The sequence below is a fragment of the Cebus imitator genome, unplaced genomic scaffold (genome assembly GCF_001604975.1).
Source record: "Cebus imitator isolate Cc_AM_T3 unplaced genomic scaffold, Cebus_imitator-1.0 Scaffold204, whole genome shotgun sequence".
Taxonomy (NCBI): domain Eukaryota; kingdom Metazoa; phylum Chordata; class Mammalia; order Primates; family Cebidae; genus Cebus; species Cebus imitator.
Window position 1 is genome coordinate 1,878,808 of NW_016107519.1, and position 12,596 is coordinate 1,891,403.

The 12,596-nt window shown below is 42.4% G+C and overlaps 2 protein-coding genes across 2 annotated transcripts in view; one reads left to right on the top strand and one right to left on the bottom strand.

The window, feature by feature from the left end:
• Positions 1 to 3,702: 3,702 nt before the first annotated feature.
• On the bottom strand, positions 3,703 to 4,617 carry MRPL57 (mitochondrial ribosomal protein L57). Its single transcript, XM_017548175.2, has 2 exons — positions 4,499 to 4,617; positions 3,703 to 4,306 (listed from the first exon to the last, which is right to left on the bottom strand). The coding sequence occupies exon 2, from the start codon at positions 4,299 to 4,301 to the stop codon at positions 3,993 to 3,995; it is 309 nt and encodes a 102-aa protein (XP_017403664.1). The 5' UTR covers positions 4,302 to 4,306; positions 4,499 to 4,617; the 3' UTR covers positions 3,703 to 3,992.
• The window catches only part of SKA3 (spindle and kinetochore associated complex subunit 3), a 24,269-nt gene continuing 16,176 nt past the window's right edge, over positions 4,504 to 12,596 (top strand). Inside the window, exons 1-3 of the mRNA XM_017548174.2 lie at positions 4,504 to 4,835; positions 10,038 to 10,099; positions 10,210 to 10,375. Of these exons, the coding sequence (XP_017403663.2) occupies positions 4,733 to 4,835; positions 10,038 to 10,099; positions 10,210 to 10,375 (331 nt within the window). The 5' untranslated portion in view covers positions 4,504 to 4,732. The remainder of the gene's footprint in view (positions 4,836 to 10,037; positions 10,100 to 10,209; positions 10,376 to 12,596) is intronic.

Consider the following 12,596-nt stretch of genomic DNA (forward strand, 5'->3'; position numbering starts at 1 on the left):
AAAAAAAAAAAAAAAAAAAAAAAAAAAAAAAAAAAAAAATCTTTCCCATACCCTGTACAAATTGCAGATATTAAAATGTGAATGAGAGCTGGGCATGCGGGCTCATGCCTGTAATGCCAGCATCCATCTGCCAAAGCAGGTGGATGGCTTGAGCCCAGGTATTTGAGACCAGCCTGGGCAACATGGTGAAACCTTGTCTCTACAAAAAAATACAAAAATCAATTGAGCTTGGAGGTCGAGGCTGCAGTGAGGCAAGATCGCACCACAGCAATCCAGCCTGGGCAACAGAGGAAGACCCTGTCTCAAAAAAAAAAAAAGGTTCATTTACTTGATGGTTAAAAAAGAGAAAAGAAAAAAATTAAACAAATTTTTTAAAAAGTTAATCATCCAACAAAATATAGTAATTTGTGTTAATGAGGGAAAGCATTTAATGCTGGCAAATGAGACTGCCATTCTCACACATCAGTCTTGAAGTTTTGCACTACCTTTCTGGAAAGCCATTTGTCATCAGGATATTTAAATGTTACAGCCTTTTGCTCTAAATTCCATTTATCTCAATATATTTTTGATTCATTTCATTTTAGAGATAGGGTCTAACTACGTTGCCCAAGCTGGTCTCAAACTTCTGGCATCAAGCAATCCTCCTACCTCAGCCTCCCAAAGTGCTGGGATTTCAGGCTGAGCGGCCATACACAGCAAAAAAAAAAAAAATTGAGGTATTGTTTTGTTGCCCAGTCTGGAACGTAGTGGCATAATCATAGCTCACTGCAGCCTCAAGCTTCTGGGCTCAATACCTCAATATATTTTCAAAAAGCATAGGTATATAAGGAGACTAAATAAGAAAGAAAATATGAATGAAGATTCTCATTAATGGGAAATATCTCAGTGAATAATGGGATTCAATTATTTTTCTTTTTCTATACATTTTGCAAACTTCTACTAAATGTATGTATAACACTCAACAAGATTTCTTTTTTGGGGGGGGTTGTCCATCACTGCAAGCATTTATCCTTTGTTTGTGCTATAAACAATCTAATTATATTATTTTCGCTATTTGTTTTTTTCTTCTTGAGATAGGATCTACCTCTGTGGCTCAGACTGCAGTGTCGTGTGACAATCAGAGCTCACTGCAGCCTCAACCTCCCCAGCTCAAGCCATTCTTCTGCCTTAGTCTCCCAAGCAGCTGGGACTGCAGGTGCACACCACGGGCCTGGCTAATTTTTTTTTACTTTTTGTACAGAGGTTTCACTATGTTGCCCAAGCTGGTCTCCAATTCCTGGGCTTCAAGTGATCTGCCTGCCTGGGCTTCCCAAAGTGTTGGGATTGCAGGCGTTAGCCAGTGTGCCAGGCCATCTTTTAGCTATTTTAAAATGTACAATATATTATTGCTGACCGTACTCACACAAGATTTCTATATGATATAGCAATTCAATCGTAAGTCCGTCTCATCACTGGCTGTAACTCTGAACAGTTCCTTAAGTGTTTTCTCAAATATAAAATAGTCCCAACCATATAGAGTGCTGTATACTGTGTTACCAAATGGATACTGTACAGAGTACTGTATTACACTGCTATATATAGTATTATTCAGTAACACAAAGTATTTGACTATTTTTATTATATTCAGAAAGTGAACATCTTCAACTGGCAAATTATATGGCATATTAAATTATTTTCAAAATACTATTTTTATTATATATATATATATATATATATATATATATATATATATATATATATATATATATATATATATATATATATATATATATATATAAATTTTTCTTTTTTTGAGATGGAGTCTTGCTCCCATTGCACAGGCTGGAGTGCAGTAGTGCAATCCTGATTTGCTGCAACCTCCCCCTCCTGGGTTCAAGCAATTCTTCTGCCTTAGCCTCCTGAGTAACTGCGACTATAGGCACATGCCACCACACCCGTCCAATTTTTGTATTTTTAGTACAGATAGGGTTTCACCATATTGGCCAGGCTGGTCTCCAGCTGCTGACCTTGTGATCTGTTCACTGCCCTGACAAAGGGCTGGGATTACAGGCGTTGGCCACCACGCCCAGTTAATTTTTGTATTTTTAATAGAGATGGGGTTTCGCCATGTTAGCCAGGCTGGTTTCGAACTCCTGACCTCAGGTGATCCACCAGCCTCAGCCTCCCAAAGTGCTGGGATTACAGGTGTGAGGCACTGTACCTGGCTATAATTTTTTTTTTTTTTTTTTTTTTGAGACAGGATCTCAGTCTGTCACCCAGGCTGGTGTGCAGTGGTGTGATCTTGGCTCACTGCAACCTCTGCCTCCTGGGTTCAAGTGATTCTCGTGCCTCAGCCTCCCAAGTAGCTGGGATTACAGGCGTGTGTCACCATGCCTGGCTAATTTTTGTATTTTTAGTAGAGATGGGGTTTTGCCATGTTGGCCAGGCTGGTCTCAAACTCCTAACCTCAGATGATCCATCCACCTCAGTCTCCCAGTGATGGGATTATAAGCATGAGCCACGGTATGGGCCTCAGCCATACAATTTTGACAGAGTTCTTTGTGTCTCTTCTCAGTCAATCCTGGTTTCTCCTTTATTGTTGTTCCCACAGAGGCAGTTCTGTTTTTTTTCCACACCTAAATTAAATTTTCTTTTTGAGATAGAGTCTCCCTCTGTCACCAGGCTCGAGTGCAGTGGCACAAACTTGGCTCACTGCAGCCTCCACCTCCTGGGTTCAAGGGATTCTCCTGCCTCACCCTCCTGAGTAGCAAGGATTACAGGCGCTTGCCACCACGCCCAGCTAATTTTGTATTTTTTAGTAGAGAAGGGGTTTTTACCATGTTGGCTGGGCGGGTCTTGAACTCCTGGCCTCCCAAAGTGCTGGGATTACAGGCGTGAGCCACCTCACCCAGCCATATATTATTATTATTTCAGAGGCAGGGTCTAGCTATGTTGCCCAAGCTGGACTCTGGCAATCTTCAAGAATATCTGGGACTACATGCAGGCACCAAAACACCCTGCCAAAAAAGCTAAAAAATACATCCTGTAGGGGCTAGGGGAGGGACAGCAGGGGAGGTACAACATGGGGAGAAAGGCCAGATGTGGGTGATTGGGGGGGGTCGGGTAATGGAGGGAGCAAATCACCTTGCCATGTATGTACCTAAGCAACAATCCTGCATGATATGCACATGTACCCCAGAATACATCCTGTAATGGTTCTGATAAATATCTTTTACCTCGTCTAATTTTTCTTTTTTGAGATGGAGTCTCTCAGGCTGGAGTGCAGTGGCATGATCTCAGCTCACTGCAACCTCTGCCTCGTGGGTTCAGGCGATCCTCCCACCTCAGCCTCCCCATGGGAGTAGCTGGAATTACAAGCCTGCACCACCATGCCCAGCTAATTTTTTTTTTTGTATTAGCAGAGACGGGATTTTACCATGTTCACCAGTCTGGTCTTGAACTCCTGACCTCAAGTGATCCGCCCATCTTGGCCTCCCAAAGTGCTGGGATTACACGTATGAGCCACCACACCTGGCCTCTTTTACTTCACTCATATGTCCATTTTTAGTAGTAAAATCCCAGAAGAGAATGTTGTTTTTAGGAGTATGTTTAACTAAAAAACTCCTATTTCCTTTTACTTTTGGGCAATTGTTGACAGAAGGTAAGCAAACTAATGTTGCATGATAAAGCCCCCCTCAAGTATCTCATACTTAAGCAAAGACCTCAAATCATAGTCTGTGGCTTTATTGCAGCTCTCCTTCAAAACACCATCTGGGACTGAGGAAATCCCTATTGTCCTATCAGTCTAAAGAAACGACAGGACAACGATTAGACTTCCAAGTACTGGGAGGTTTACAGCCCCAGACAGTCCATATGCAGACTACTCATGTTTGTTTGTTTTAATTAAGACTGGTCCAAAGGCTCACATATTCACAGAAGCTAGTTTTTCAGTCCCAGGAACAGGTAAAGAGGGGCAGCCCCGTGATCCATAAAATCCAAGGGTGACGGCTGAGTTAGGACCATTTCCTGGTGACATTGAGATGGTCGAGCTGGTCCACAATGAATCTATGTGGGGGGAAGTTGGAAGTGGCGGCCGCCTTGATGGCCTCGAAGGCCTCCTTCCTGCGCACCGCGGCGTGGCCGTGCTCCTGCTCCCGGGTCATGTAGGGCATGCTCAGCCAGTAGTGGTTCTCCGCTTCGATCTCCAGGCGGCGAATCATATTCTGCTTGGCGCGCGACGACACGAACCGCGGCCGCCGGTGCTTCCCGATCCACTGACGGCCGGGAATGCGGCTGTGGCAGAGAAGCGCAGTCAGGAACATGGTACCTGCGGAGGAGAGGGACGGGCTTTACCCACGCGAACTGCGCGGCCGGGACAGCACAGAGCAGCGGGCGCGCGCTCCAGCTCACGCCTACGGAGTTCCCGCACCGCCTCCCCTCAAGAGAAGCGGAGAGCCCAGCTAAGGCTGGCAGGTGACGAAGGAGCGTCCCAGAGCACCGAATAAGCTCAGGTACTCACCTGCCGCGTACCTGAGGAATCCTCCTCTCCGCGGCCGCCGGCAGTGGCGGAAGCGCACGCTTCTCGCGCTGTCTCCTGGCACCTAGGCGAGACTTCAGCTCTCGCGAGAGAGGACTGCGCCTGCGCAGAATCGAGGACGCGTCCGGCGCCGAGACATTCAAACTGGTGGCGGGAGGCTGTGAGGTGAGCGGTGGCGTCCACGGACGTCTGGAGCCCTTCCCCGCTGTGCTCATCATGGACCCGATCCGGAACTTCTGCGGGAAGCTGCGGTCTCTGGCCAGCACGCTAGACTGCGAGACGGCCCGGCTACAGCGAGCGCTGGACGGAGAGGAAAGTGGTGCGTGAGGCGGACGGCATGGGGTCGGTTCGTGGGGTGCGCCGCGGGCGGAGGGGCGTGGCAAGTGGGGAGGGTGTGCCCCACGGAAACCGGCTGCCACTGACGGCGTGGACGGCTGCCACCGAGGCGTGTGGCGGGTGCTGCGCGTTTCAGCGCTAGGCGTTTGGCGTTAGCGTAGCTCCCGGGCCTGTTTATGCTTTACTCCAAGGATCTCTTGTTAGTTTTCGTCCGGTGTCCAACCCCAAGGGTCTCCTGAGATTAAAATAGCACTATTATGTTGTGAAGAGAGACAGCAGCACTTAAGAATAGGAACCTGAGTTGACGGATTGAGTGCATAATACATATACTAGTTTATATGTGATATGCTTTCGTCACATACAATATGTCTGCTTGTCAATAAAATGCCATGTAAACCTAAACAATTTCCCTTAGAATCCAGCCATTTGACGTTGTTCTTTACACGATACTTTACTCATATAGTGACTTTTTTCTCACCCAAGTGGTTCACAGTTGCAGTAAAGCCTGTTTTTCCCACTAAACCGTATTACCGATATAAACACTAGTACCCAACAGTGCTGGGGGTTAAAAAAATACGTGTATATAAATAAAGCAAAATTCACCATTCACTTTTTTTTTTTTGAGGTGGAGTTTCGCTCTTGTTGCCCAGGCTGGAGTGCAATGGTGCAATCTCGGCTCACTGCAACCTCCGCCTCCCGGGTTCAAGCGATTCTCTTGCCTCAGCCTCCCAAATAGCTGGGATTACAAACATGCACCACCACGCCCAGCTAATGTTTTGTATTTTTAGTCTAGACGGGGTTTCTCCATGTTGGTCAGGATGGTCTCCAACTCCTGACCTCAGGTGATCCACCCGCCTTGGCCGCCCAAACTGTTGGGATTACAGGCGTGAGCCACCGCTCCCAGCCACCATTCACCTTTTTATTAGAGGTGTTTTAAATTGCGGAAAAAGTAGTTCAGATTTTGGAATTATTTCATAAATATCATAATTGTAATGTGCTTTAAAATATTACACTCTGCAGACTACTTTTACTTTAATTATATAACGATTGATCTCCAGCCACTTGAAAATGTCTATTTCTGTGACTGTAAAATCAACATATATGCCTTGTAGGAAGTTTGAGCTATGGAAAAATAGAAGTAATTATTTTGCATCCATGGGTCAGAAGACACCACTAGTAATATTTTAGTAGCTTTTCTACCATTCTTATTTTAGAGCTTTTTTGTTTTTCTTTGATTTTGTGATAGTACTATAATGGACACAAAATTGCTTTAATATTTTTGGATGCTTTTTTCTTTTGTTTTTTTTTGAGACTGAGTTTCACTGTGTCGCTCAGGCTGGAGTACAGTGGTGCGATCTCAGCTCCCGCACCTCTACCACCCAGGTTCAAGTCATTCTCCTGCCTCAGGCTCCCAAGTAGCTAGGATTACAGGCACATGCCACCATGCCCAGCTAATTTTTGTGTTTTTAGTAGAGATAGGGGTCTCACCGTGTTGGCCAGGCTGGTCTTGAACTCCTGACCTCAAGTGATCCCCCGGCCTCCCAAAGTGCAGGGCCCAGCCTGGAGAGAGATATATATGCTCTCAGTTGCTTTCCATAAAGCTTGTGCTAATTTGTTTTCCTATAGACATAGTGACTGCATAATCTCTGCATTTTCTTCTGTGTTTACAAGGAAAAGCTGGAATAATTCTTCAATTCCTGCCCCGTATGCATTATAGAAAATTAGAATTGTGGTAATAAGAGAAAATGGTCACAATCTTGCCTTTTATGATCATAATGATGAATCATTAAATTGGTTTAATTCTAAATATCTTTGAAATATAATTCACATGCCATAAAACTCACCGTTTAAAGGATACAATTCAGTGGTTGTTAAGATACTCAGAGTTGTCCAATTATCATGACAAAAAGTTTAGATTTCATTACGCCTAAAAGAAATCCCTGTGCCCCCTTAACAGTCACTCCCTTTAGCCCCACCAACCACACCAGCCTTAGGCAATCATGAAACTACTTTCTAGCTCTATAGATTTGCCTATTCTGGACATGTCATATAAGTGGAATTGTAGACTTTGTAGTCTTGTGACTAACTTATTTCATTTAGTGTAATGTTTCAATGTTCCTCCACGTTATAATATTTTATTGCTGAGTATATTCTATTGTATGGTTCTACTATGTTTTTGTTATTCACTAGCTGATAGACATTTTGAGTTGTTTCTACTTTTTGGCTATTATGAATAATGCTGCTGTAAATATGTGTAAGTTTTTGTGTGAATGTGCTTTTAATTCTCTTGGGCATGCACTAGAGGTGGAATTGCTTGGTCATATGATTTAACTTTATGAGGACCTGCCAAATTGTTTTCCAGAGTGTCTGCACTGTTTTACATTTGCATTAACAGTGAATAAGGGTTGCAGTTTTTCCACATCCTCACCAACGTTTATTATTATCTTTTTTGATGTAGTTATTCTAGTAGGTATGAAGTGGAATCTCATCGTAGTTTTGATTTGCATTTCCCTAATAAAAATTGGTCAGATTTAACAGGTGGAAGGAGAAGGAGATCTTCAAAGGAGATGTGTTTTAGAAAAGAGAAATATAACCCTTTTAAAAAAACTACCTTTAGGCCAGGTGTGGTGGCTCACGCCTGTAATCCGAGCACTTTTCTGGGCTGAGGTGGGCAGATCCCTTAAGGCCAGAAGTTTGAGACCGGCCTGGCCAACATGGCGAAATCTCATCTCAAAAAGTAGCTGGGTGTGGTGGTGCACACCTGTAATCCCAGCTACTGGGGGTGGGGGTGCTGAGGCAGGAGAATCACTTGAACCTGAGAGGCTGTGGTTGCAGTGAGCTGAGATCGCTGCATTCTATCCTGGCTGACAGAGTGACACTCTGTTTCAAAAAGAAACAAAAAATAACTCCACTACTTTTAAATTAGCTGGGTATGGTGGTTGTATGCCTGTAGTCCCCAGCTACTTGGGAGTCTGAGATGGTAGGATCGCTTGAGTCCAGGAAGTCAAGGCTGCAGTGAGCCGTGATTGCACCACTGTACTCTAGCCTGGGTGGCAGAGTAAGACCCTGTCAAAAAAATTAAACAACAAAAAAAACCAAAACTGCTTTTACATCATATGTAACACTAACTGATTAATAACAAAAATGACATACAGTGGGTAAAGGATGCCTTTCGGTAAGTTGTGCCAGGTCAATTGAATATCTATACGGAACATAAGAGTGGATCTTGATTCTTACCACATGCCATATACAGAAATAAATTCCAGATGGGTATAGCTCTAAATGCAAAAGTTAAAACCATAAAGCTTTAGAAGAAAACATGAGAGAGATGTGTCTTGTCATTGGCAAAGATTTAAAAAATAGAAACCAAAAAGTGCTTGTCATAAGGGAAAGAAATGGATAAGTAGGACTGCATTAAAATTAAGATTCGTCCTGGCACGGTGGCTCACACCTGTAATCACAAGCACTTTGGGAGGCCAAGGCAGGTTGGTCACCTGAGGTCAGAAGTTGAAGACCAGCCTGGCCAACATGGTGAAACCTCGTATCCACTAAAAATACAAAAAAAAATTAGCTGGGTGTAGTAGGGGGTGCCTGTAATCTCAGCTACTCGGAGGCTAACATTGGAGAATCGCTTGAACCCTGGAGGCAGAGGTTGCAGTGAGCCAAGATCATGCCACTGCACTCCAGCCTGGGCAACAGAGTGAGACTCCATTTCAGAAAAAAAAAAAGTTATCTTCAGATGGCCATTAGGAATGTGAAAATATATCAGTTTCATTAGTCATCAAGGAAATGCAAATTAAATTCCGATACAGTACAGTTGCATACCCACCAGGATAGCTAAAATGAAAAAGAGAAAATTACCAAGTGTTTGCAAAGATGTGGAGCAATTGCACTTCTTATGCACTGCTGGTTAGAGTGCAAACTGTAACAGTCATGTTGGAAAATGGCAGTATTTACTGGAGTTGAACATATCTGTAACATATAATCCAGCACTTTTTCTAGGTCTCTAACATACAGAAATATGAATACATTGGTACCAAAGACATGTTCTAGAAAGTTCAAAGCAAGAGTATTCATAATAGTTCCAAACTAGGCACAATCCGAAGTGTTTCAACAATAGAATAGATAAATAAATTTGATATCATGCAGTGGAAATACTATACAGTAATGAACATGGATGGATTAGATTATGTATGAACTTGGAAGAATGTAACAAACAGAGCTGAGTGAAAAAAGCCAATCACAAAAAAAATACATATTATAGCATGAGTCCATTAAATCAAGTTCCTAAGTGGCAAAACTACTTCATGGTGTTAAAAATCAGGGTAAGGTGGCTGGTTGCACTAGCTCACGCCTCTACTCTCAGCACTTTGGGAGGCCAAGGTGGGCGGATCATGAGGTCAGGAGTTTAAGACCAGCCTGGCCAATATGGTGAAACCCTGTCTCTACTAAAAATGCAAAAATTAGCCAGGCCTAGTGGTGGGGTAGTCCCAGCTACTTGGGAGGCTGAGGCAGGAGAATCGCCCGAACCCGGTAGGCGGAGGTTGCAATGAGCAGAGATTACGCCATTGCACACCAGCTTGGGCAACAAGAGTGAAACTCCATCTCAAAAAAAAAAAAAAAGAAAAGAAAAGAAAAATCAGGGTAGGGGTTACCCTTAGTGGGAAGGGAGAGACTCTAAGAGGGCTTCTAGAGTTCAAATAAGGCTCCATTTCTTTAGCTGAGGGCCGGTTATGCAGGTAATGATCATTTTATAAAGTTCATTAAGCTAGGATTTGTATGCTTTCAGTATGTATGTTATACAGTCATGTTACTTAATTGGGAGGTGTTCTGAGCAATGTTAGGCAATTTTGTTATTGTGCGAACATCACAGAGCATATGTAACACAAATGTAGATTATATGACCTACTACATACCTAGGCTATATGGTATAGCCTATTGCTCCTAGGCTACAAACCTGTATAGCATGCGACTATACTGACTACTCTAAGCTTATGGTAAGTATCTGAACATACAAAAAGTACAGTAAAAAATATGGTATTATCTTATGGTACCACTATCATAATTGTGATTTGCCATTGACCGAGATGTCATTATAATGTACATGATTGTATACTAAGTATTCTTTTTCTTCCTCCTTTTCCTTACATTTATTGGACTTTTTTTTTCAATATTGCTATTGAAGACTTTGAAGATTATCCAATGAGAATTTTGTATGACCTTCATTCAGAAGTTCAGACTCTAAAGGTATCAATCCTACAATATTATCATTTTTCTGTGGCAAGTAATTTTTTTATCCTAAATAGATTTAGTCAGAAGTTACAGAAATTATAATGTACTTTCTTTATTCATAAAAGGATGATGTTAATATTCTTCTTGATGAAGCAAGATTGGAAAGTCAAGAAAGCATTGATTTCATGAAGGCAACAAAAATACTAATGGAAAAAAATTCAATGGATATTATGAAAATAAGGGAGTATTTCCAGAAATATGGATATAGTCCACGTGTCAAGAAAAATTCAGGTTTGAATAGTTTCATTTTATAGCATTTGTTTTAGTATTGAAGAAACAAGGCAGCATGATTAACTAAGACAACTGTAAGCTTGGCCATGGTTTTTAGCTCTAGCTCTGTCGTTATCTGACGCTTATTTGATAAATGTTTGTTCAGCTCTCACTGTGTGGTGTGCTGGGTGCAGTGCTAATCAGGGGTGCAGTGTAAAGACAGTCCTTGCTCTCTCTTTCAAAATGCAAAATGAAAACTAGCACAATGCTAGGTGAAAGTTCTTCGGCCTATTTAAATGAAAAAGTACAAGATAAATCTTCATGACTTAGGATAGGTGGTTTCTACTTAGCTCTGCCAATAAAAGCTAAGAGACTTCAAGGCATGTTATTTCATTTTTCTTGTTCACAATGTTCTCTCCCTTAGAAAGATACTGGCTATAAAATTTGACGAAATCTTTTTTTGTTTCTAAAATTTTGATGAAGTGTATCATAGTGGTTTAGAATTCGGAGCCAAAATGCCTGAGTTCAAATCTGTATTCCACCACTTAATAGCTGTATTATTGTCAAGCTGTATCTTTGTCAAGTTAGTTAACCTTGTGCCTCAGTTTCTTATCTGTAAAGTGGGAATGTTTAGTATATCTATCTCATGAGATTGTATAGGGATTAAATAAGATGAAGTTTGCTTAGACCAGTTTCTAGCATGTCAGTCAACCAAGATTAACTATTAACAGTTGTTATTATGCTCATACCTCTGAATGATTAACTTCAGTGTCTTCATTTCTTTTATTAAATTGAACAAGTGAGGCCAGGCACAGTGGCTCATACCTGTAATCCCAGCACTTTGGGAAGCTGAGGTGGGATGACAACGAGGTCAGGAGATCAAGATCATCATGGCTAACACGGTGAAACCTCGTCTCTACCAAAAAAATACAAAAAATTAGCCGGGCATGGTGGCACGCACCTGTAGTCCCAGCTACTCTGGAGGCTGAGGCAGGAGAAACAATTGAACCCAAAAGATGGAGGTTTCAGTGAGCTGAGATGGCGCCACTGCACTCTAGCCTGGGTGACAGAGCAAGATTCCATCTCAAAAAAAAGCCTGTAATCCAGCACTTTGGGAGGCCAAGGTGGGCGGATCACGAGGTCAGGAGTTCAAGACCAGCCTGACCAACATGGTGAAACCCCATCTCTACTAATAATACAAAAATTAGCTGGGTGTGGTGGTGCATGCCTATAATCCCAGGTACTCAGGAGGCTGAGGCAGGAGAATTGCTTGAACCCAGGAGGCAGAGGCAGTGAGTTGAGATCGTGCCATTGCACTCTAGCCTGGGCAACAGAGTGAGATTCTGTCTTAAAAAAAATTTAAGCCGGGCGCGGTGGCTCACGCCTGTAATCGTAGCACTTTGGGAGCCCGAGGTGGGTGGATCACCTGAGGTCAGGAGTTCAAGACCAGCCTGACCATCATGGTGAAACCCCATCTTACATAAAAAAAAAAAAAATTTAAAAGAAAATAAATTGAACAAATATATATTGAAGATGCGTGTGGCAGGTAAGTTAAACAGTCCACGTGAGACAGGCATAGTGGCTCATGCCTGTTATCTGAGCATTGTGGGACACTGAGGCAGGAGGATCACTTGAGGCCAGGAGTTTGAGACCAGCCTTGGCTACATAATGAGACTCTGTCTGTGTAAATTTTTTTTTTTTTTACAAAATTAATTGGGCCTGGTGGTGTACACTTGGAGTCCTAGCTATTTTGGAAGCTGAGACAGAAAGGATACCTTAAGCCCAGGAGTTCAAGGCTGCACTGAGCTACTATCACACCACTGCACTCCAGCCTACATGACAGAGCGAGACCCTGTCTCAATAAATAAAATACATACATACATACCTACATACAAACAACCCACACCTCCACTACCCCCCACATGGTATCATAGAATTCTGTTGATTTTGGCATGAAAGAGCCACAGATTCAAGTACTTGCACCACCAGTTATCAAATGTGTGACCTTGAGTAATTTCTCTAAGTTGCTTTTTCCATACTTATAAGATGGGAATAATAATATCTCCCTATGGAGTAGTGATAATGATGATTTATTAATCTCATAAATGATAGCCCTGTAATAAATACATCAGTAGGTTTTTGGCAACTCTTGTACTATTTCTCAAAATTTACAGAAAGCATAATGCCAAAACAACTCGGTGAATCAGAAGCTATTCCAAGGACCAAAAACTATGAAATCAAA